Source organism: Carassius carassius, chromosome 45 (assembly GCF_963082965.1).
Source record: "Carassius carassius chromosome 45, fCarCar2.1, whole genome shotgun sequence".
Taxonomy (NCBI): Eukaryota; Metazoa; Chordata; class Actinopteri; order Cypriniformes; family Cyprinidae; genus Carassius; species Carassius carassius.
This window is the reverse complement of record NC_081799.1, coordinates 14,396,715-14,418,728: the sequence shown is the minus strand read 5'-3', so window position 1 is coordinate 14,418,728 and position 22,014 is coordinate 14,396,715. Positions and strand designations below refer to the sequence as shown.

The following is a 22,014-nucleotide window of genomic DNA, read 5'->3' as shown; positions in this document are numbered from 1 at the left end:
TTTTACGTTTGTTTTCTTTTATTTAAAATTGTAGTCAAAATTCTGTAATATTACCAATGGTATCTGTAAATAAAGTATTATGACACTAACAATTAATTAATTAATTAATTTTCTTAAATTACTTACAAATTAATGTAAAATTACCTGTAATTAAACAGTAAAACATTTTTTAAATGGTTGGCAGCCAAAAAAAGGTAACCACAAAAACACACTTGTAATTAAAAGAACTTCAACATTACAGAAAATCTTTTAAAGGGTTAGTTCACCCAAAAATTCTGTCATTAATGACTCACCCTCATGTCGTTCCAAACCCGTAAGACCTCGGTTCATCTTCGGAACACAGTTTGACCCTTTCACACGTGTGTTTAAAATATTCTAGCTGAGACCCCGGCGTGAGTTTTTTTAGACGACCGTTATTTTAGAATGTATCGCCTTATTGTTTCCATGGCGACGCGTCATGCTTGTCATGTGACACAACACAGCCACAATAGATCTGTATGACACATGGATCACTTTTATTTAGTTTTTCCTGTTTTATTCAAAATGTTCCCAAAATATGCTCACTATATTATGAAATATCTGCTATTCCGATTCTGAAATATGTACAAGTAAATATATTTGGTAGCTTAAACACTTTTATATCGACCGTGTTAGTTGATCTACACAGGGTGATGGGCGCCGCCATGTAAGTTTGTGCTGAATCCAAGCTGTGGGATTTACAACACACAAATTCATCATCTCCTCCCGGTAACACATAAAAGTAAGTCTGCAGTAAACTGGGAGAAGAGCAGAGTAAAATGTAGTTACCTACACAATCTGTATATGATATCAATAAAAAACATGTCAGATTATATTTAAGAGTAGAGCCTGTGCTTCAGTCTAGCAGAAGAACAGGAACTGTTGATGTTATGCTACATGTGGTTTTATTCAAAGGCAGTAACATTACATTGTTTCATGCATTCTGTTTTTGGTTGACTGCTTGTCTGTTATTATTAATTCAGGAAATATTTGTAAAACAACTGTTTTTTTTTTTATTTAAATCAGAATTTTATTTATTTATTTATTTATTGGTCATTTGACAGGTTTTTTTTATGTTGTTTTTTTCAGTTAAGGTGTTTGATCCTAATAATGCAGCAATATTTTTAAAATAACATTGTTTTTCAGTAAAATAAAAATAAAAATTTCTGTTTAAGTTTTTTGCACTTTATAGAATATTTTACAATATTTTTAGGGTTTTTGTTTGGCAGCCATAGCTGTTTTTTTTACACTTTTTTTGTGTAGGTTAACCAAGAGCATATGCATATTTTTTTTCTTATGTTGTTTTTGATTGCTTCTATTGCCATCATTTGTAAGTCGCTTTAGATATAAGCGTCTGCTAAATGATTAAATGTAAATAAGCATCTGCTAAATGACTATATGTAGCTAAATATATAGGTATGAGGTTGAATCAATGGCAACTTAATTCCAGAAGCTTATTAGGTATTTAACATGTCAAAATTACAGTTTACTAAGTACAGTAATGTTCCTGTTTCTGAGGATGGGGTGGGGGATTTTCTATTAGTGTGTAACAGATGGCCATTTGTCTTGGACTTTCAGGAGAGTGCAGTTGCTGGTTTGAGTCTATGCCAACGAAGTCATAAGGGGGTCGTAGTGGGAAATGACACTTGTCACAAGCTACGCTCAGTGAAGACTATAGTGTTCTTTTAATCTGAAACTTCTGGAAGTATGGAAAGAAAGATACAAATTATTTTGAAATCCTTTGTTTGGGGCTTACAATCAACAAAAGTAAATCACCCATGAAAGAACACAAGAGGCCTCTTTATATCACAGTATCAGAGCTTGAAAGTGAAAGTATGCAGAATCAGAATTCTCTGTGGTTTGCAGGGAGTTCCCAATGCTTTTATTTAGTTTTTATAGAGTCAGAAAGGGATGCAGACAAAAAAAAACTAAAAAAACGTATTATTATTTTTTTAAATCAGCAATCTTATAATGCAACATTTTCAATGACTTGTTCCTACATGTCAGTAAGTGTAAGTCTTAGACTCCCCTGACATTTCCGGGTCTGGGCAAAACCAAATTGAAAGCAAAAGCAGTCTCACATTTACAGGAAATCAGGTTGTTTGTAAGTGAAGTGAATATTTTGTCAATGACTATGCTTCTTTACAATGGCTCATTCAAACTGCTACTAAAAGCCTGTTGATACCAAGGATGGTGACTGTAAATATTTAGTAACCATTCTATTTCTGTGGGAAAAGGTAAATCTACACAACAACTATAAAGATGATGACAGAGGAACAATATTTGTAGCAGCAGGTGTGTGCCTATAATAAACAGAATTTCATCATGCATTGGTGTGAATGCTAATACAGTATTAATATAGTATAGTATTATTATATAGCTAATTTATCATTATTCTTACCATTCTTGGTGTGAATGGATCCTAAGTTATAGCAACATTGATTTTGGAAGACGGTGTTAATAATGTATAAATGAAATGTGTGCTAAGAAGATGACAAAAACATAAGATATATCATGAAAAGAGTGAGAGCAAAGGCATGTGAATGTCACATTTATTTAATATCAAAGAAGAACTTTATTTTGAAATAGTGTAATGTTTAAATGAAATGAAATACAGTAAAAATTAAAATAAAAAATAAATAAATGCAATATCAAAAAAATCAAGTTGTAATAGTTTCATCAAAACATCTAGTCCAACATGTATACAATGCCCTGCTTTCTCTCTGCAAATCAGTGTGTTTTATAGGATAAACAGAACAGTGGCCTACAGAACTGACAGGCAGCTGGACTGCAAACACTGGCTGTCAATTCATAGGTCATCACCCTGTGTCCCACCAGCATGCATATGAAATTACAGGCACATAAACAGAATCCAGATAATTAATTAAGACTGTATTTTCACGCAGGAACAAAGGAGATAAAGGTGACTATCTGCACGCAACAGCAGCTCCACTGGAAGACACAAACCTTCCACATGGAGTTGCTGTTACAACCAGTCAGCACCAAATCTTTGAAGTGCTCCCCCCTTGGACAGCGGAAGGAAGTGCACTCATTCTAACACAAACGTTAGTCAATGTCCCATTCTCAACATATAGGGTACTTCTTCAAGTTAAATGTTTTTTTTTAATAAATAAATATAAAAGAAGCAGGTCCCAAAAAAGAACTGGTTCCACCTGAAATGAAAGCGCAGAGAACCAAGTTAGAGGGTTAAATCAGGATTCAGACAATGGCTTATGACTGCCATTAAGTACATGTGAGAGTTCCTCTGTTGGCTCATGACTTTGACCTCATTTTTCATGACTTGTTTCATTCTCATCTTTATGACATGCCATAGACTCCATTATTGGCCAACAGTGCGTCCAAAGTGCTAAGATTGATCTTGATAACAGCAATTTTATGATGGCAGTCAACATGAGGGTGCTCGGCAGAATTTGTGTATGGGCCGAGAGAAAAAAGGGTGTGTCGCTCAATAATTTATGTGCCTTTATATCCCTAAGTTTTAATGTTGTAGATATCACTTCCTTTTAGTCACGAGTTCCCATCCCACATTCTCTAACTTGTTCTTTCTCTCTTCTTGGTTTCCTCATTTCTATCATATTTTAGACTTTGTCTTGCTGTAAACATCGTACTGCTCCTTGCTACCATTGGAAAAACAGCATAATAAAACAATTAAAGGGGCACACAGCACATGAGTCAGTCTGTGTTATCTGCTCCTGTTATCATCTTTTGAATCCACCATTAGCTTTCTCATCCCTGCGGCGTATCCAACATTTGTGTAGGGTGCGAGAAAATCAATGGCATGAACTTATGTAGGTGGTTCATTTTTATGACAATTCCCAATTGTGGTACTTGATATCGGAGTAATACTCACATGTATTTTATCAAACCTACTTTGCAGAAAAGAAAACAACAGCTGACATGACAGTATATTAATTTAAGACTGCCATTTATTTGCGTCTGAATTTCAGTAACATGCAATTGACTTCATTTAATTTTAAAAATACTTTCAGATTTTCAACTTACTCCACACCCTTGTAATTGATCTTTGTAAGATCCTGTTCTTGGAAAGTAAATGTTTACAATTTTTGAAGGCCAAACACAAGTCTTTTGCTTTCTTTTCCCTTCCTCTTTAAAAGTATTAACCTGATTCTGTTAGACAATGCAGGTATATTTACATTAGGATATTAATCTAGTCTTTTACAAACAAATAGACAGAAGTTTACGTTGAAAATTCCTACATGGATCAGCGTAATTGCAGAAAGGCGAGGCAAAGATGTAAACCTCACATTATTTTTTTTTTTTATACAAAATTTATACCTCTTCTCAAAAATTATTCACTTTATGTTCCTTCCATGTGTGCCCTTTCCTTTATTTTAAATAAAGAGTAACTTACATTCACAGTTCTTCCGGTGGGAGTCCACATCAGAAAAAAAATGAGAAAGAATCCAAACAAAAGAAACAGTTTTCTGAATATAGAGATTAAAGATTTAACAGAAGCATAGCAAAATATGGCTATAAAAAATGTAAAAAAGGAACTGAAAACAGTAAAGTTAGTGACAGCACGACGAGAGAGCCAGCGAGTGAGAGGGGAGCGTCGGTCAGCAGTGCTATGTCAGGCCGAGAGAGTCCAGTTTAAAAGTGATTTGGAGTTTAAGCTTAGTTAATAATTAAATTCCTTGTCAATATTTGACATCTTTTTGGCCCTGCCCCTCAAATCCAACATCCTGGACTCCTATGGACTTGAGCATCTATTTTGAATGCTTTTAGGTACATTTATATTTTTTAAAACACTTCAAAGCAACACACTTGATTAAAATGGACTATACAAATGTTGTGGGTCAAACAGATGTCTTGTCAGCTTACTAAAAACACAATAAATCACTAGAGGGCGCAACGGTTTAACTTTTTTTTTTTAGAGAGAGAATCGTTAATTGTTTCTTTAATATCACGAAATCTATAATTAAGTCTAACTTTTGCATATTCATGTGGTATAATCACCTGCTGTGAGTATCTAAGGCTTGATTTATAAATTAGCAAATGTGTGATGTAGGTCAACGTCTTAATTAGAGGTAATGGGACATGCTGCATGATTCGAATAGATAAATTAGACTATGGACTCTTAACATTGATCAAAGAATAATAATAAAAAAAACTGACTTTATAACAGGACAATAAAATGATCATAAGAGAGGGTTAATTATTGCCACTGTTAGGTTAAAGAGCACAGAAATGCACACTGCGTTAAGGAATTTCTATTATCAAACACAAGAATGGCGCGTCAATTAAAGCACCACGACAAAATCCTCCACCTAAGCACATACTATAGTCCCCTAGGGCAGGTGGAAGTCTGGGTGTAAATGGGTCGAAATCTGGTGTGTTCCTACTAATAAGAGCTTTGGAACTGGATTTAAAGTAAAATAAAAAAAACACAAAATCTTACTTTGTGCTCAATCTGTTGGAAAAAGCTAAAATAATTACAGGCCTGTAAGATAATTGCATTTCATGATGTGTAATGTAATGTGATGGTTGTTTCAGGGGTTAATTTTAGCTATATCCCTCACTTTACAAGAGGAAATCAAGAGGAAATGAAATATTTCCAGTGGTAACGACCTTGTTTTAGCGCACAGGGTCAAACCACAAAGGTTCAATGTTTTTTGGCTTTCAAAATGTACCAGAACCATACAGGAAATTTTGAGGCTGTCATCCTGCATATAAAGCCAAGTTCTGCATGTCAGCAGTCAGGAATACTGTCCCTCCACCCTGCAAGGTCTCAGATTTCAGTTCATGTTGTCATACTTCATCACCCCCTCTATATTTGATGCCCTTTGCTCTTCAGCTCCTCTTAAAATGTTTCCTTGGTAAAGTAAGTGTCATGTTGAAGGTGTCACTTATATGCACTAAACACCACAAAATCTTACACATGGAAACAACATTTCATTCCCTGAACACAGTCTATAATCAGATCTATAAGTACATTTCACCATTCAAGTAGCTTGGACAGAATTTATTTTCTAATTTTATGTGATTCCGTGTTAATTATACCAGAACAGTACTTTCAAATGTAATGTTTTTGAAATGTACAGCTTCACAAATCAGTCATTAGCTACTAATGTTCTCATTTACAAAGTCGAAAGTTTCAGTGCTAACCAAGATGTACCCTTATCTTATCAGAGAGGCTAGAATAGGGTGTGTTTAAGTGTGCATAACGCAATGAGTAATACACACACCCACACAAGCACAGGTATGTATGGTCATTCACGGTCAAGTCAAGGTCTTTAGACCAGCACAGATTCAAGATTATATTCTTATCTCAGTAAAATGTACATCAAATTAATTGGGAAAAAGGATACTATAAATAGGCCTTGGGAAAGAATTTTAATTTCATATAAAGTAGTATTTTAGAGCCTTTAACACATAACAGGCCAAAAATTTAATTGAGGTTTCTGTAGAAAAACTTTCCTAAGGTGCACATTTCTGATCTGTGTGACAGTTTGGCGTTACATTTTCAACGAGCCAGAAAATTATAAAAACATTTCTGAAAGATTGTGTTTATGGTATGCTGACTCTTCATTAAATTCTGTTCAATACAGAAATACAGTGATTAATGGGACAAATCGTTTTTACATAAACTGGTTCACTTGTTCCAGTTAAGCAGAGTTTTGACATTTAAAATGCAATTTCAGTATCACATTTCAGAAGATTGCATGTAAAAATTCACTTAATGGACCTAAATAATGACCTGCACCTATTATCATATATCCATATTAAACAGCCTCTTATGTTTTAAGTTTGTTCTTGGCCACTGTTGATACAGTTTTACTCAAGCCATGACAAACTGTATATAAAATGATAACAATGTCCATTAGAAATGACTTTTCATCACTTTTTCACCAGTTTCGTTTTCTTTTTTCCATCTACTCCAGTTACAGTTGCTTCGTCTTTCTGGGCGGCCCTCTTTTTTGTCTTCTCCTTCACTGTTTCCATGGTATCCCAAACCTCATCCTCCTCTGCTTTCACCTCCTCTACATCTCCACTAACATCAGCACTAGATGACTATAAGAGAAAAGCACATAAAGAGTCAAACCTTTAGCAAAGTCATTAGGATACAGTATAGAGGCATCAACGAGAAAGCAACTTCCATTGTTGTTACTGTTGATAGGCAGTTATATAAAAGCGAATCATCAAAACGATGCTCCGTCTGACACTGAACCGCTGCTTACCTCCAGATCTCTGCTAGACAGCAGCACACAATTGAGTCGTGACTTCAAATATACCTGCACAGAGAAAATATGTTCATTTATACAAACATAACACTGAGTGGGAGGCACTTCTGATTATATGGTACATGCAATCAGATGGAAATAAGAGGAGAGGGGCTATGCAGAAATCTGCAGAGAGAATGAGAATGATGAAGTGCAGGGAGAATGGAGAAAGAAACCTGGTTTCTTGTGCATTCATACCTTGTGCTGTAAGGAACGGTCCTCCAGGCTGTGTACTCTCAGAAAACGATCTAAACCACAAGAGGCCACCAATGGGAGGGAAGGATGGCACTGCAGCCCCCGCACTGCCCCCGCCAGACCCTTAAGACACCCACGCACAAGCCCTGTAGGGAGAGAGAGAAGAAAATGGGGTCAGACAAAACAACACTCTCAGGAGTTCAAAAATATTGCAATGCATATATATGGAGAACAGCCGGCCGAACACATCCTTTATACTTGGAACACACACAGATCCTGGACAAAAAACCCTGAGCAATGGAGCTTCAGTTCAAAACAACCCCTTTTGTGTAGATCCAAACCTGCCTAAAAGAAAAAATAAATGGAGCATCCACCTACTGCTTACCTTTCCGGAGGTCAAGGATGGCGAGCTCCCCGTGAGTGTTGCCCACAACCACTGTGCCCTGGCTGGCAGGAAGAGAGAGCGCAGTGAGCGGGTACTCTCCAAACTGAGCCTCCATCACCGGCCTTCTCTGAGGCGTCGAGGGGTCATACACGCGCACCTGACGGAGGAGGAGCAGAACAGAGAGGGCAAGATATTTTTAGTCATGTTTGATCCCAGACGTTTAGACACAAAGGAAGACATGAATAAATACAATAGCAAAGGGTCAGGAACAAGCTGCAACAACATGAACTGCTCACGATTTATTTTTGGATCTTTCAGAGCTATTAAATCTAACAAACAAACAAAACATTTTTCAATTTAAAACAGATGAGGTTGGCTTGAGGATGTGTTTTACTGACACCAACAGATCAACAACAAGCAGAAGGTTTAGTAAAATCAAATAGGTGAAAACAAACAGAAATGTATTTGTATAAATACTGACTTCATATAAAATCATGTAAAGTAATCTATATTAAAATGATTCATTAATTGATTCAGTTAAAACCACAACACTACTTTGAACTGCATGCTGGTTTTGATGAAACAGCCAGCATTCAATTAAATGTACCACCATTTAAGAGTTTTGTCTACAAAATGGCAAAAGTGACTGTAAAAATATTTTATGTTAAAAGATTTCAAATAAATGTTATTTTGAACTTTCTATTCTTTAAAGAATCCTGAAAACAAATAATTGTTTCCACAAAAAAATGTAAGCAGCACAACCATTTTCAACACTGATAATAAGAATAATTCTGGATCATGTGACACAGACTTGAGGCTGAATTAATGGCTGCTGAAAATTCAGCTTTGCCATCAAAGAAATATATTACTGTTTGAAACTATTTGAAATGTATTCAAATAGTTATTTTAATTTAAAGCAATATTTCACAGTATTACTGCTTATACTGAGTTGGGAAAACTTTTGAATGATAGTGTACATAATTTCAGTTGTTCACCGTAAAAATTCAGATATATGATATTTCTAAAGTAACTTAATATATTCCAGATGTCCAGTATATATACCTTGTAAGAAACAACAGTAGACAAGCATGCATGGATAAAGCCAGAGTAAAGACAAACCTGATGGTGTCCAGTGCATGTGACTATTTTATCTGAATCTGGGATGAAGCCAATGTCTCTCACCCACACGGGCACTCGCATATCCAACCAGTCATGGGCTACCTGACGGATTGAAGAAAAAAGGTAGAGCTTGAAACACAGAAATCAACTACTGGGGGCTAAAAAGGTTATAGTTTTCTTCTTCTGCTTTACATTTTTGGCTGTGAATATTGGATTATCTGGTCTCTCCAGATCCCAGACCTTCAGCGGGTTCTCTTTACCCCCTGAAGCCACACGATGGCGATGTGACGGGTTCTGCTGCATTCTGCATACTCCATTTCCAACATTTACCTCAACCTAAAAACAGAGACAGATGAGGTCGGCTGAGGATCAGATTTACTTTAAGTTCACGTCTACCTTAAGACTCAAAATCATCATTAAAGATGAAGAGATCATCATACATTCAATTCTAATCTACAATTCAAACTGTAAAGCAGTTCTGCTACTACACTACTAGCTATATGCGACTACTGGACCACAAAACCAACCTTAAGGGTAAACTTTTTAAAATTGAGATTTATACATCATCTGAAAGCTGATGGAACATGATCTTTACTTTGTATCCTAATGATTTTAGGCATAAAAGAAAAATCAACAATTTTGACCCAAACAATGTTTTTTTGGCTATTGAACAAATATACACACAATAAGGGTCACCATGAATCTGCTTGGATTAATTTCTATGCAGACAGTGGTGTTAATTTCATTTTTTCAGCATTTTTACATTTTAATGTTTCGTAAAAAGCCCTGCAATTTGATAATTTTTTTTTAAGTAGAAACATTTCAAGTAGTATTTTTTTTAATTAAAAGAGCCGTACAAGTGCATATATAATATTTATAAAGTAAATTCGGGGAAAATGTCTATATATGGACCATCACACTGCAGGACACTGAAATCACGTTGACTTACTGTTTCTGTACTGCCTTCCTTCCACACCTTCAGAAGTCCTGACTCCACACATGTAATCAAAGAACTGGAAAAGAAAGAAACGAAGTCCATCATTCCTAAAATCATCTATGCAAAATAACAAAACATCCAGAATTTCATCAGCCTCTACAGAAATGAGAATAACATGACACTGGCAAGCACCTGTCAGTGACAGCCAGTCCTGTGAATCTGCCCTGTGAAGGATCTCCACATTCTCTGGTGGCTGTGAAGATTCCCTTGTCTGTGCTGAATGTTTTCACAGTGCCATTCACACTGCCCACTAACACCTGCAAAGACATACACGCATAGACAGCGTCTGTCAGTCACCAGATCATGCTGATGAAGTCTGTTCCTCCAGTTCTCTCTCTCTCTTCCTCACCTCTGATTCTTGAGGGTCTCCCCACGCCATCACACAAACCTCCTGATCTCGACTCAAGCAGCTCATCTCACAAAAGTTAAACGCCTGCTTTTTGGTTAAACTCACCCCTTGAGATGAAATATGGATAATAGCAAAGCATTAGTTCAGTGGACCTGAAGCTAATTAAATGGCACATAATGTGGTGCCAACTCACGTGTACTATACACGGCTAGCTAGCTAGTCAGAAAAGTGTACAATATGTCGACAAAGAGGCGAAAAACACCGTACCTTTTAATATTCCAGTTTCGGATCCAAGCCATATTGAGCATATTTGGCTTTTAGCAGACATTTGAAAGAAAACGAGTGATTTTGGAGTTACTGACTAAATGAAAACAGATCTCCACGTTACTGTCGCACACAACTACGTCCGGGTGTAACGCGCAACCTAGGGACTTTTGGTTCCGTTATCCTCTAATACTGAGTCTACTGGCGCTAAACCTCACTGCGAGTTTTCTGCATGTTGTCACGCTATTGTAGTTACTACGGTTGGATGAAAGTATTATAATCAGTTTTTATCCTATAATTTTCACTTTTTCACTTAAACACATAATAAATTAGATACTAGCAAACAAAGGGACTTTTAGGCATAATTATAGAGAAATGTCTTTCATGGATCGAAGACAGATTTTCAACAACATGAAGGTGATTAGTTTTTCTTCTTCTTCTTTTTTCTTTTTTCTTCTTTTTCTTCTTCTTTTTTTACTTATTTTTCTTCTTCTACTTCTTGTTCTTCTTCTTCTTCTTCTTCTACTTCTTCTTCTTCTTCTTCTTCTTCTTCTACTACTTCTTCTTCTTCTTCTTCTTCTTCTTCTTCTTCTTCTTCTTCTTCTTCTTCTTCTTCTTCTTCTTCTTTAATGTTGCTATAAACCAGTAGTTCCTAATCTTTTTGACCCCAAGATAATTCTGATACTAATGCTTTAAAAGACATACAGTGGCATGCAAAAGCTTGATAACTCCTTGCAGAATCTTTGAAAATGTGAATACTTTTAACAAAATAACAGAGATCATACTTAAATAGATCTAACTATTTTATTGTATAATATTGTTGTTATATAATGCCATAATTTGTAACAACTCAAAAAAACAACTCATATATATATTTATATATAAGTGATCTCAAACTTTTGAATGGGGATATAATAATAATTAAAAAACTTTATAATAGTGTTTCGGTGGCTCAGTGGTAGAGCATTGCATTAGCAGTGCAAAAAGTTTGGGGGTTCGATTCCCAGCAAACACATGTTGGGTAAAAAATGTTAACCTGAATGCACGCTTTGGATAAAAGCTTCTGCTAAATGTATAAATGTAAACTTCAGCTATTTTATTTTTGTCTTGTGGACTAAATGTACAAATATTTTATGTACTAAATAAAAAATAACGTGCATTTAGTGTGATCTCTCTTATTTTGTTAAAATTGTTCACATTTTCTCAGATTCTGCAAGGGGTTCCCAAACGTTCGCATGCCACTGTAGCTGCTCATTTTCAAACTTTTTAACTAGAAAATTAGAAACTAGGAGTGACTATATACTAAAATAATTCTGAATAAATGTAAAATTAAATCCCATCATCTCAATAATGTTCTTTGGTTTACACTTTAATTTAGTTTTCTACTTTGTAATTACATTGGTTTTAAAATTATTTTTTTCACTTGCGGTTGTCCTAAAATAGCAATTCATGAAGGACAGTAGAGAAAAGATGCTTTCGGAGTGTGGAAAAATCCACCAGATGGTACTCTTGGACTCCATTAGAAGAGCACCTACATTTAGGATATTTGTCAGTCTTCCTGAAAAACAGAGAATGCTGCCTCTATGGCTGCAGTAATATAAGCAATTAAAAGCAAATCAGAATCCTTAATGTTGGAATGATTCAGTCTCTTCTGCCTGGGGAGCATGTCAGTCAAGTTTCAATACTTCCCTTGCTTTAAAGAACAATAAACAAAGATGAAGACACTATGGGAATGATTTGAAAACATGGCTAATGAGAGAAGAAAAAGAAGTTCCCCAGGGAGTATTCATTGAAAATGGATTTGACACCATAGAAATGAGGTGGCAGGAAACCCAGACATATTCAAGAGTGTGATATATTACTATATGAATCTTTTTTATGCAAGTTTCCTACAGTTATGGGAAAACTGGAACTATGAAGAAGTAGAAGAATTAGGTTAGTTGCTTGTAATTATGCATACTAGTGCATGTAATGTGTAACAAGAACATTGTAAAATAGTGGTATTTAATATATTATTATAATAATAATTTTAATGAATAATAATATTATTACAATAAAATAATAAATAATTATATTATGGAACATACTGTATCATGGAATTTTTACAATTGTTTAGAATATGAGCATAATTTATGTTCTACTGTAGATACATTTTTGTTTTACTGGAGATATTTGTACACTAATATGTTTTTACCCTTTTAATCTCTTATTAGTATTATTATTCACCTATTAATTCTCAGAATTGGTATTGGACTTGGAATGTGAAATCTTCAACAATGGAATTTGTGGGAACCCTGTGAAAAAAAGGAAGAAAAAACAGATTGTGAATGATATAACATACCTCTCTTTACTCATAATCTTTGGGCACATGACTGCGGATTTGACTACAAAGAAAAAGGTAGAATCAAACCTTACTTCATCTCTCCTGGTGTGACAGAGACACACTTTCATCAAGAAGGTAACACTGTATAAAAGAGAGACAGTAAGAGAATAAAAGAGGGAGGGAGGGAGAGAGAGAGGGAGAGACAAACAAGGGAAGCCAAAGAAGAAAGACTCGGAGCTCCCTCTGCCCCCTCATATCTCTCTAGGGAATGAGAGAGTAGGGCAGAAAATAGAGGGACGGAGGAAGAGAAGACTGTTGAATGTAGTTGAGCATCGCGTTCAGGTAATAACATCACATTTTAATTCTAATCAAAGAGATGGGAGGCGAGCAAAAGAGGCTTTTTCCATTGGTTCTGCTTTTGAGATCAAATACCAGCGGGGAATGCTTGAATTGGTAAAAAACTGAGAGAGGCAGAGAAGGAATGAGAGCGAGCGGAGGGTAAGTGGGTAAGGCAGATGAAGGGGGAAAAAGAGAAAAACGCTAAGTTAATTAAATGTCAGCCTTCAGAAAGCTGTGAGGGATCAAAAGCATAAGATAAAACTAAAAAATACAGCCAGCGCATTCATGCATGTTTGGCTTTTTTCTGCTGTTTCATACCTGGTCACAGAGCACCCAGCAGCCAATGAGAGATTGTGATGGGACCAACACTGACACCCAGAGCAAAGCAGACCAGAGATTTCTGACATGGTGTCGACCCAGATTGATGGGAGGAAAATGTGGGGAGAGAGGACAGACATAGACACACTTGCGCCGCTGCTTCAGAAAACACAGGTAAATGCTTTTATTATTTCATTCTGTCATGTACCACAGCTAACTTAGTTAACCATTCTTCACCGTCATTTTGAATGTCTTTTTATTCATGTGTACATCATTTAGAAAGACTGAACACCATTACAGTTTTGTTATGGATTCACACACAACTGCAAATACAAAAATGTGCACATTTTACCTATTTTTTGGCTAAATCAATTGGTTTGTTGCATCAGCCAAGTCCACCAGTAAATAAATGCAATAGCGTCTCGGAAATTCACATCTAGAAAACCTTGCATAGATTACTCAGGATAATAAGTTCAATATATAATCATAAAAAAATGCTTTTTGCTACAAATCCATATTAGCTATTTTTTTGTTTACACTTGCAGTCTCAATGGCTCATTTTGAAGCCACAAATTCCATCCAAAAGAGTTTCATTAAGATTACGTTGTCTTTAATGTGTGCATATATGCATGTTATTATCCATAAAACCAAATCATCAGCACTTAAAACTGATCAATCATATTTTATTCTAAGAGAGGCTTGTAAGACCTGTCAGTTAGATCCACAAACATGTCCTGTAATTGATTTAAAGTGTGTCTAACTGTGATTATGGTTCAACAGTTTAACACATTCATCCATTCGTTACTTTATACACTCTTAAAAATAAAAGATCTTTATTGGCTTTAGTGGTTTCATGGAGAACCTAACATCCACTGCACAAATGCTTTTATTAATATAGATAATTAAAATATTTTTCACACTTAAAAAAAAAAAGTTCATTGAAAGGTTCTACTGTGGCATCCTTTTGGAACCTTTATCTTAAAGAGTGCAACTCGAATCAATGTCTGTTTTTCAGATTGTATACCGGGGACATTCATCCACCGATGTGGCCACAAGATATTTTTTAAGGAGTTCTGCTGTGAATAAGGTGTGTGGACCCAGTGTGCAGCACTAATCTTCCAGACGGGGGAGGGGAGCGATTCTCCACATACATACAAATCCCCCCTCTCTGCCAATCAGAGAAAAAGACAGAGAGGGAGAAGGAGAGCAAGTGAAGGAACAGGGGACACGGCAGAGAGACTGAAAAGAGGAAACAGCTCAAGCAGTTATCTTAGGTGGACAGAGAGGAAGAATTAAACACGAACACACACTGTCCAGCCACACGTTACAAGGCGCTCCATCCAGCGGAGGCGGATCACCAGCCAGACACCTCATATCTGCAGCTCCAGACCAAGAAGATTCCTCTCAAATTCTCTCCCTACTTCATCCTAAGCTGGACCACAAGCTTTAAGAGGAGAGACAGAAGAAGAGGGAAGTGCTTTGTAGCTTCCTTGAAGGGGGAAAGAGTGTAAGGAGAGTTACCGAGAGAGAGAGAGAGCAGGGGAAATTTCCCCCTCGCCCTCTCTCGACCCAGATCACCGTCAGGCTGGCTGGCACAGCCATGGCCTTCACCTTTGCGGCCTTTTGCTACATGTTAACACTCGTGTTGTGCGCTGCCCTCATCTTCTTCGTCATCTGGCAGGTATGTCTGTAGTTTTACACTTTACTCTGTGAATGCGAATTTGTACGAGTTCCTGTTACCTGTAACACTGTCACACTTCCATTTCAATTGGCATCGGAATCCATGCCATCGCCAAGTGTCTGACAGCATGAGTGTGAATGTGTGTGTGTTCGTGCCAGTTTTTTGAGCGCAGAGACTGGTGTGTGTCTGTCCAAGCTGTCTCCCCTGCCCTTAACAAGAGGCCTTATCCATGAGGTGAATACAAATCACGGCAGTTATTAATAGAGCAGACATTCTGAGTCATGGATGATTAATGATTTACAGAACAAGTAAACGGATACAGAAGGAAAAAAACGGAGGAAGGAGGCGGGAGTCTACCTGTGTGTATATGCACACAAACACACACATACATACTGCCAATAATAAAAATCGCACAAAACCTTTAGAACAATTATATTATGGAAAAAAAATAAGAAATCATATTTTACTTAGAAAATTAAGCATATTTTTAGGACCATTATTTGAGATATTAAGCACATTCATTTTAATCACATATTTATTTTAATTTAGCAGATAAGCACATGTGCCCCCTTAATCTTCCATACAGTATAAATATATGTTATAATGTATGTATAATGTATAAATAAATATATGCTTTAAAAAATTATTTATACATCATTGTATATCATGTACATACTTCCCTTTAATTTTGGAAGATGTAATTCTATAAAAAGTTGTACTAAAGTTAGTAAGAAATTCAAAACAAACAACTATATTATGTTAATGACAATATAATGAGTATCAAGCAACTTCTAGATGCTTTTTGCAATGAAAAGTCTAGGGGGAAATGTCATGAAAATTATGTGACAACAATATCAATATATTTTATATAATGTGAAAAGAGTGTAGGTCCACTGTGACTTAGACATGTTTTAGTGAGATTCACCAATGCACACAAACCCAGAGAGCGAGAGCGCTGAAGAAGAAGAGGTCAACAGCTCATTTGAACTCTACTGGTTGTTCTGTGCCAGCCCACTGTCTGTAGAATCACAAATGAAATTTGCACAGTCGCCGCCAGAGACTTCAGTATCATCTGTATTCTTCATATTAGAGGCGGCATTCTCGCAAAAGGCAACAGCAGACAAACACGATGGCCCTCAACTGTTAAAATCTGTCTGCAACACTAAAACACTAGAGAGCAGAGGTTTCAACATCTAAAACACAAGCCCTGAAAGCCAAACCAGAAGTCAGAGATATTTTCAGATCGGCATTAGACTGCAGACCTTACTTGTAAGATGTTCAAAAGGCCATTAAGAAACAGACTTGAAATGACTGAGCATTGACTACTGACAGGAGTGGGAGAGATTCTAAACATGAGTCATTTGGTGTGAGTGTGTGTGTGTGTGTGTGCTCTTGTTTTTGTGAAATATCAGGACACAACTCTGTATAATGACATGGGTATGACACAGGTATTACAAGGAGAGGGTGACTTATGAGGATTTTTCAAAACGCTTATAAATCATACAGAATGAGTTCTTTTGAGAAAGTAAAAATGCACAAAGTGTACTGTGAGGGTTAGGTTTAGATGTAGGGTTGGTGTAGGGCCATAGAATATACATTTTGTACAGTATAAAAACCATTACGCCTATGGGATGTCCCCACTTTTCACAAAAACAAACGTGTGTGTATGTGTGTGTGTGTGTGTGTGTGTGTGTGTGTCTGTGTGTGTGTATGTGAGGGAAGGAGAGAGTATGGAGACAGAGAGTAGGGGAGGCTGAGAGTCTGCATATGCTGGCGAGAGACCATGTTATTGAGAATGCTTATCAAACCATAATTTGGTTCTGACACCCCATCCCCCTTTCCTCTCCTTCTCCCCTATCTTTGTATGGCTTTCAGCCAATAAGAATGTGAACTCACTTCTATAGCAACCATGATGCCCGCTTAGGGGCTCGTTCGATCACCATGGCAACTGCATCTGTTTACAGAGAACAAAGTGAGGGATGGCAGGAGATATGGATCTATATGGGGAAAAGGAAGGAGGGGCGATTTAAGCTTGAAGCTGTAGAAATGGCTAGAGACTGAGGAAAGTTAAACATAAAAAGGGCCATAGATGGTACAATCACCCTTCATTGTCTCGAACCCTCAAAATGTCCAGTGGTTTTGTTTAAATGCTCGTGTAACACAAATGTTCTCTCCTCAAGATTATTGCTTTTGATGAGCTGCGCACTGACTTCAAAAATCCCATCGATCAGAGCAACCCCACCAGAGCGGTAAGGCTTTTCTTTGATCACGATTCCTTTCACACAGCATAAACTACTCCGCATCAGTCTCTCAACTGTGAACAGCAGGTTTTAGAGACACTGAAATGGCATACATGCACATATGTGAACAGACATGCAGAAACATGTAATCTTATTGCGCTCTTCTGTTTTTCCTCAGAGGGAAAGGATATTGAACATTGAGAGAATCTGCAACCTACTTCGAAGGGTGAGTGAAATTGTGTCAGATCAAGTCAAGTGTAAGCATAAAGTGGGGAGGACATGCAAAAGGAGCAAGGTTTTTTTTTTTTTTTTTACTTTATAGTAGTGATGCACAATTCTTGCCTATAGCCCTAATGTATTCTGGCTGATACTCCTAATTTTTACTAAATAAAAAAATATATAAATCATTTTAAATGCTTCAGCTATTTTCAGGCATATTACAACATTATAATATACAGTATACAAAATGCATGTTAATTTTAAGATTTTATAACATTAACAAACTCAATCTGACATCTAATGACATCATCATCATCTGATTGGTTCTTTTTTGTATCAGCAGCCAATGAGCTCGCTGCTCAACATTCAAATAGTTTGCTATTGCTTGTGGTAACAGTTACAGCGTGCTTCAGATACCCCCCACCATCCCTAGCTCCACCTGTATAGATCTGCTACGGGGGTGATTTGTGTATGCTATGTGGGTTATTTCATGTTATATGTGCAGTAGCAGTATTTCTTACTTGCTCACAGCAGCATGTTGTAGATGTATTGGCAGTAGCAAGTCTCAGTACTTGCTCTGCCACAGCAGCAGAAGCAGCGTAGCAGATCTATTTCACCAAGACCAAACACAATAATACTGTCATGTACATCACCATGCCTATCTTTCTGAGAGCTGATAAAAAAAAATAGAAATGATAAAAAGTCAAATATTGGCAATAACTAATAATAGCGCTGATGTATACTCTCATTCAAAAGTTTAAGGTCAGTTTGGTGTTCTTTTTTTTATTAATTAGTACTTCAACTTTTGATTCAATAGAGAATCATGAAAAAAGTATCACTATTTCCACAAAAATATTATGTTTGTTGAGCACCAAATTAGCATATTAGAATAATTTCTGAAGTATCATGTGACACTGTAGACTGGAGTAATGGAATAATTATCTATAATAAAATAGAAAATAGCCATTTTATTGTTATTTCTAATATAACTGTATTTTGATCAAATAAGTGCAGCCCTGATGAGATTAAGAGACTTGTTTAAAAAACACTGAATCTTACTGACCTCAAACTTAGTGTATCATGCATCCATACTTTAATAGCTAGAGATGTCGTTAAAATGCAATTTTATATATACTCAGAGTATATTCAGAGCCCTAAGGGGTTGATTGGAAACCCTTGTGTTAACATTCTTTATCTCCCAAACAACCATAAAATAGTCTACGTCTGGTCTTCCTGAAAGGGGCATCACTGTATCTCGTTTTATTTCTCTTCACCCTTTTCTTTTCTTGCTCTGTACTTGGAGGCACACTCATATCTTGCACACGCACATAAAGTGTCAGAACTGAATGTGTAAAAGATGTTGAATATGTGAATTCATAATCATTTTTTTTCTCCAGCTGGTGGTTCCTGAGTATTCCATCCATGGGCTGTTCTGTCTGATGTTCATGTGTGCAGGGGAGTGGGTGACTCTGGGCCTTAATACCCCCCTGCTCCTCTATCACCTCTGGAGGTACAAACTGTCCCTCACTTACATCTACTTTCAAAATGGGTCCCTGTTGCAATTCCCCCTCACTTTTATCTCCCTCAGGTTTTTCCACCGTCCTGCAGACGGGTCTGAGGTTATGTATGATCCAGTGAGTGTGATGAATGCAGACATTCTGAATTACTGCCAAAAAGAGTCCTGGTGCAAACTAGGCTTCTACCTTCTCTCCTTTTTCTACTATTTGTACAGGTAAACCCTCCTCATTCATAGATCACCTATCTGTTTAGATATCCTATGTTATGAGATCATATGTTTGGATTTTATTGATGGCATAACTATTACATACTTCATCATCTGAGAGGAACAATGGACTTCTCAAACTAGACAAAAGATATGTAAAATAAGAAATGAAAGAAACAGGGGGAAAAAACATGTTTAATAATAAGAAATGTTGCTTGAGCACAAAATCAGCATAGTAAAATGATTTCTGATGGATGACAAGGCACTGACTTTTTCCCAGAATGTCTTTTCTTAATTAAGAAGGGTGAAAGTGTGTTTAGTATATCTCTCTTGATTAAGTTCTCTCATTCTCTTTTGCAGTATGGTGTATGCTTTGGTCAGCTTCTAAGGGATCAAATGAAGGACAGATGACTGTGAAAGGAAGGAGAAAAATGACAGAATAAAGACCGAACTATGACGCGCTTCCCTCTCCCTCATCCATAGACCTTGTTCAGCTCCTCCTCAGAACTCCTGGGTGGGGATGGACGATGGATAGATGTAGAAAAAGCTCAAGACAAGGAGGCATTTAAAGCTGTCAATGTAAAGCTGCCTCAGTAACTGCCATTAAAAAAAACAAGTGGAGATCTGGACCAAAAGAAAACGAGCGCAATAGAAAGAGAGAAATATGGTGAACAAAATAAGACTCAGGCAGTGTGGATGTTTTGTAACACCATTGAATTTCTCAAGGGCTGCTGAAAATTTCCACTGCTCATAGCAACAAATGGTTCTTAATGTCTACGAAGAGACGTATGAAGTGCTACTGAGGCCATTACAGAATGTGTTACTTTGAATTTTAAATCAACAGACCGTGGACTTTGTCGCAACGTCTTTTTCTTCAGATAACTTGTTATGTCAAAGTATTTAATAACTGCTAAGTATTTGCTATTTGAGTATTTGTGGTAGATAAATGTACCCTGTATGTAGAGGTACGATATAATAATTGATTAAATTCTGAATACATTGCCAGGGTAGTTCTATTAGTGTCCTTAAACAACCGCACATTTTTACGTCAGATCTGATGGTGACGTTTACAAAGACATTTCAAAGCAAATCAACCAATGAGATAAGTATCACAAACCGGGGAAACTGTTTGAGCAGCATCACAGCTGAGGACTGACACTCCATGATCCGGATTCATCCATCATGGTCTGCGGTGAGGACGAGCGGTCAAGCAGAGCGGCAGACTCTTAATTGAGACAGGCATGGAGGACGGGCCATTCCGGAGGGAAGAGAGACCCGACCCCAACCTCTGCCGGAGTTCAAATACTCGACAGACTGTGACAAATCATAAAAGCACTTTTGGAATGCCAACAGATGAACTGTAGCAAACAACAGAGGAAGACTCATTTGTGTTGAGTGGGCTGATGTGCGTGAGACAGCCAGACACAGCGGACCGTGATGCAGATGATGGAGAAACTGGTGTCGGAAACGTTCACCGATGATGCTTTGGACAACGGACTGATGATGACGGTCTCACATCGAATACAAACTTTTCAGGCAATCTTCTGTGTTGTTAGACTATATCCGACATATAACGCCACTCTGTTCCGTGTATCATAAGGCCTCCCGATTTGCCTCACCTGGAGTTCCTGTGTTGTGCTGTGTCCATCAGTCTGCTAAACAAGTAGATTCATAATTATTTACCTAAGATGTGTGTTCTGGCTTTGTATATGAATAGAGTGGCCAAATGTATCTCTCATGAGCCGCTTTACTACCTAGAACGGCTTCATATTCAACTTAAAAGCAAGCAATTTAATAATGACACAGACTGAGTGCTATTTGGCAACACTGCCTCTCTGGTTCAAACTCCCGGGTCTTCTTTCCATTTTGGATTTGACTTGATGTATACCCTCAAAAATGTGAATATATATATCCTGGACAATCGCTAATAACACAGGAATGTGAGCCGAGAGACAGGTGACTGGGTCTTCATATAGACATCATCACTGAATGTCTTTCTGTGATTAATATTAGTTCACATGCAGTATCTACATTTAAGAATACCTGCATGATTATGTCTTTTATACATGATTCATTAATATACGCTACAGCACCTTTGGTAACTTTCTGGTTTGTATTCAGTTGAATACAACCAAATATCTTATATACTCCAAAACCAATTACACCTGTTCTAATAAAACGATGTTGCCGAAAAAGAAGTCTGTTTGTTGATTTGCATTTTGGGGTTGGAATTAACCTTGGAATTAATTTGCCTTCTATTCAGCAAGGATGCAATAAATTGACCAAAAGTAACAGTAAAGGCTTTTATGGTTTATATATGTTCTATTCCTCAAAGAATACTGAAAAATATGTAAGATTATTTTTTACAAAAATATTAAGCATCACTAAGGTTTTCAACATCGATAATAATAAGAAATGTTTCTTTAGCAGCAAATCAGCATATTAGAAAGATTTCTAAAGGATCATGTGACACTGAACACTGGAATAATGGCTGCTAAAATTTTGCTTTAACATAACCATCACAGGAATAAAAGTTTAAAATATATTAAAATAATTAAAATAATAATAATAATAATAAACTG

General features: G+C 36.7%; 2 protein-coding genes across 3 annotated transcripts; one reads left to right on the top strand and one right to left on the bottom strand.

Moving 5' to 3' along the window:
• Nucleotides 1–6,374: 6,374 nt before the first annotated feature.
• Nucleotides 6,375–10,752, bottom strand: wdr74 (WD repeat domain 74). The gene is made up of 10 exons (XM_059539400.1): nt 10,593–10,752; nt 10,326–10,432; nt 10,109–10,233; nt 9,929–9,992; nt 9,172–9,315; nt 8,980–9,081; nt 7,861–8,017; nt 7,479–7,621; nt 7,239–7,292; nt 6,375–7,071 (listed from the first exon to the last, which is right to left on the bottom strand). The coding sequence occupies exons 1-10, from the start codon at nt 10,651–10,653 to the stop codon at nt 6,898–6,900; spliced, it is 1,131 nt and encodes a 376-aa protein (XP_059395383.1). The 5' UTR covers nt 10,654–10,752; the 3' UTR covers nt 6,375–6,897.
• A 2,345-nt stretch (nt 10,753–13,097) lies between these two features.
• cnih2 (cornichon family AMPA receptor auxiliary protein 2) lies at nt 13,098–21,647 on the top strand. 2 transcript variants are annotated; one of them, XM_059539429.1, is made up of 8 exons: nt 13,098–13,254; nt 13,580–13,743; nt 14,585–15,250; nt 17,431–17,499; nt 17,669–17,716; nt 19,107–19,219; nt 19,298–19,441; nt 19,793–21,647. In XM_059539429.1, exons 3-8 carry the CDS (start codon nt 15,170–15,172, stop codon nt 19,818–19,820), a joined length of 483 nt encoding a protein of 160 aa, XP_059395412.1. In that variant the 5' UTR covers nt 13,098–13,254; nt 13,580–13,743; nt 14,585–15,169; the 3' UTR covers nt 19,821–21,647. The 2 variants fall into 2 exon arrangements, with proteins under 2 accessions (XP_059395412.1, XP_059395413.1); XM_059539430.1 differs by lacking the exon at nt 13,098–13,254 and having other exon boundaries at nt 13,268–13,743.
• The last annotated feature ends 367 nt before the right edge of the window (nt 21,648–22,014 follow it).

What these genes read in the sequence shown, in the direction of transcription:
- wdr74 (XM_059539400.1), bottom strand. Translation starts at nt 10,653, where the DNA reads ATGTCTGCTAAAAGCCAAATATGCTCAATATGGCTTGGATCCGAAACT. An exon ending in GAGACCCTCAAGAATCAGAG is followed by an intron (nt 10,234 to 10,325) that starts GTGAGGAAGAGA and finishes ATGTCTTTGCAG; the next exon opens with GTGTTAGTGGGCAGTGTGAA. An exon ending in CATGCACTGGACACCATCAG is followed by an intron (nt 8,018 to 8,979) that starts GTTTGTCTTTAC and finishes CTCCTCCGTCAG; the next exon opens with GTGCGCGTGTATGACCCCTC.
- cnih2 (XM_059539429.1), top strand. Translation starts at nt 15,170, where the DNA reads ATGGCCTTCACCTTTGCGGCCTTTTGCTACATGTTAACACTCGTGTTG. An exon ending in TCTGCAACCTACTTCGAAGG is followed by an intron (nt 17,717 to 19,106) that starts GTGAGTGAAATT and finishes TTTTTTCTCCAG; the next exon opens with CTGGTGGTTCCTGAGTATTC. An exon ending in CTCCTCTATCACCTCTGGAG is followed by an intron (nt 19,220 to 19,297) that starts GTACAAACTGTC and finishes TATCTCCCTCAG; the next exon opens with GTTTTTCCACCGTCCTGCAG.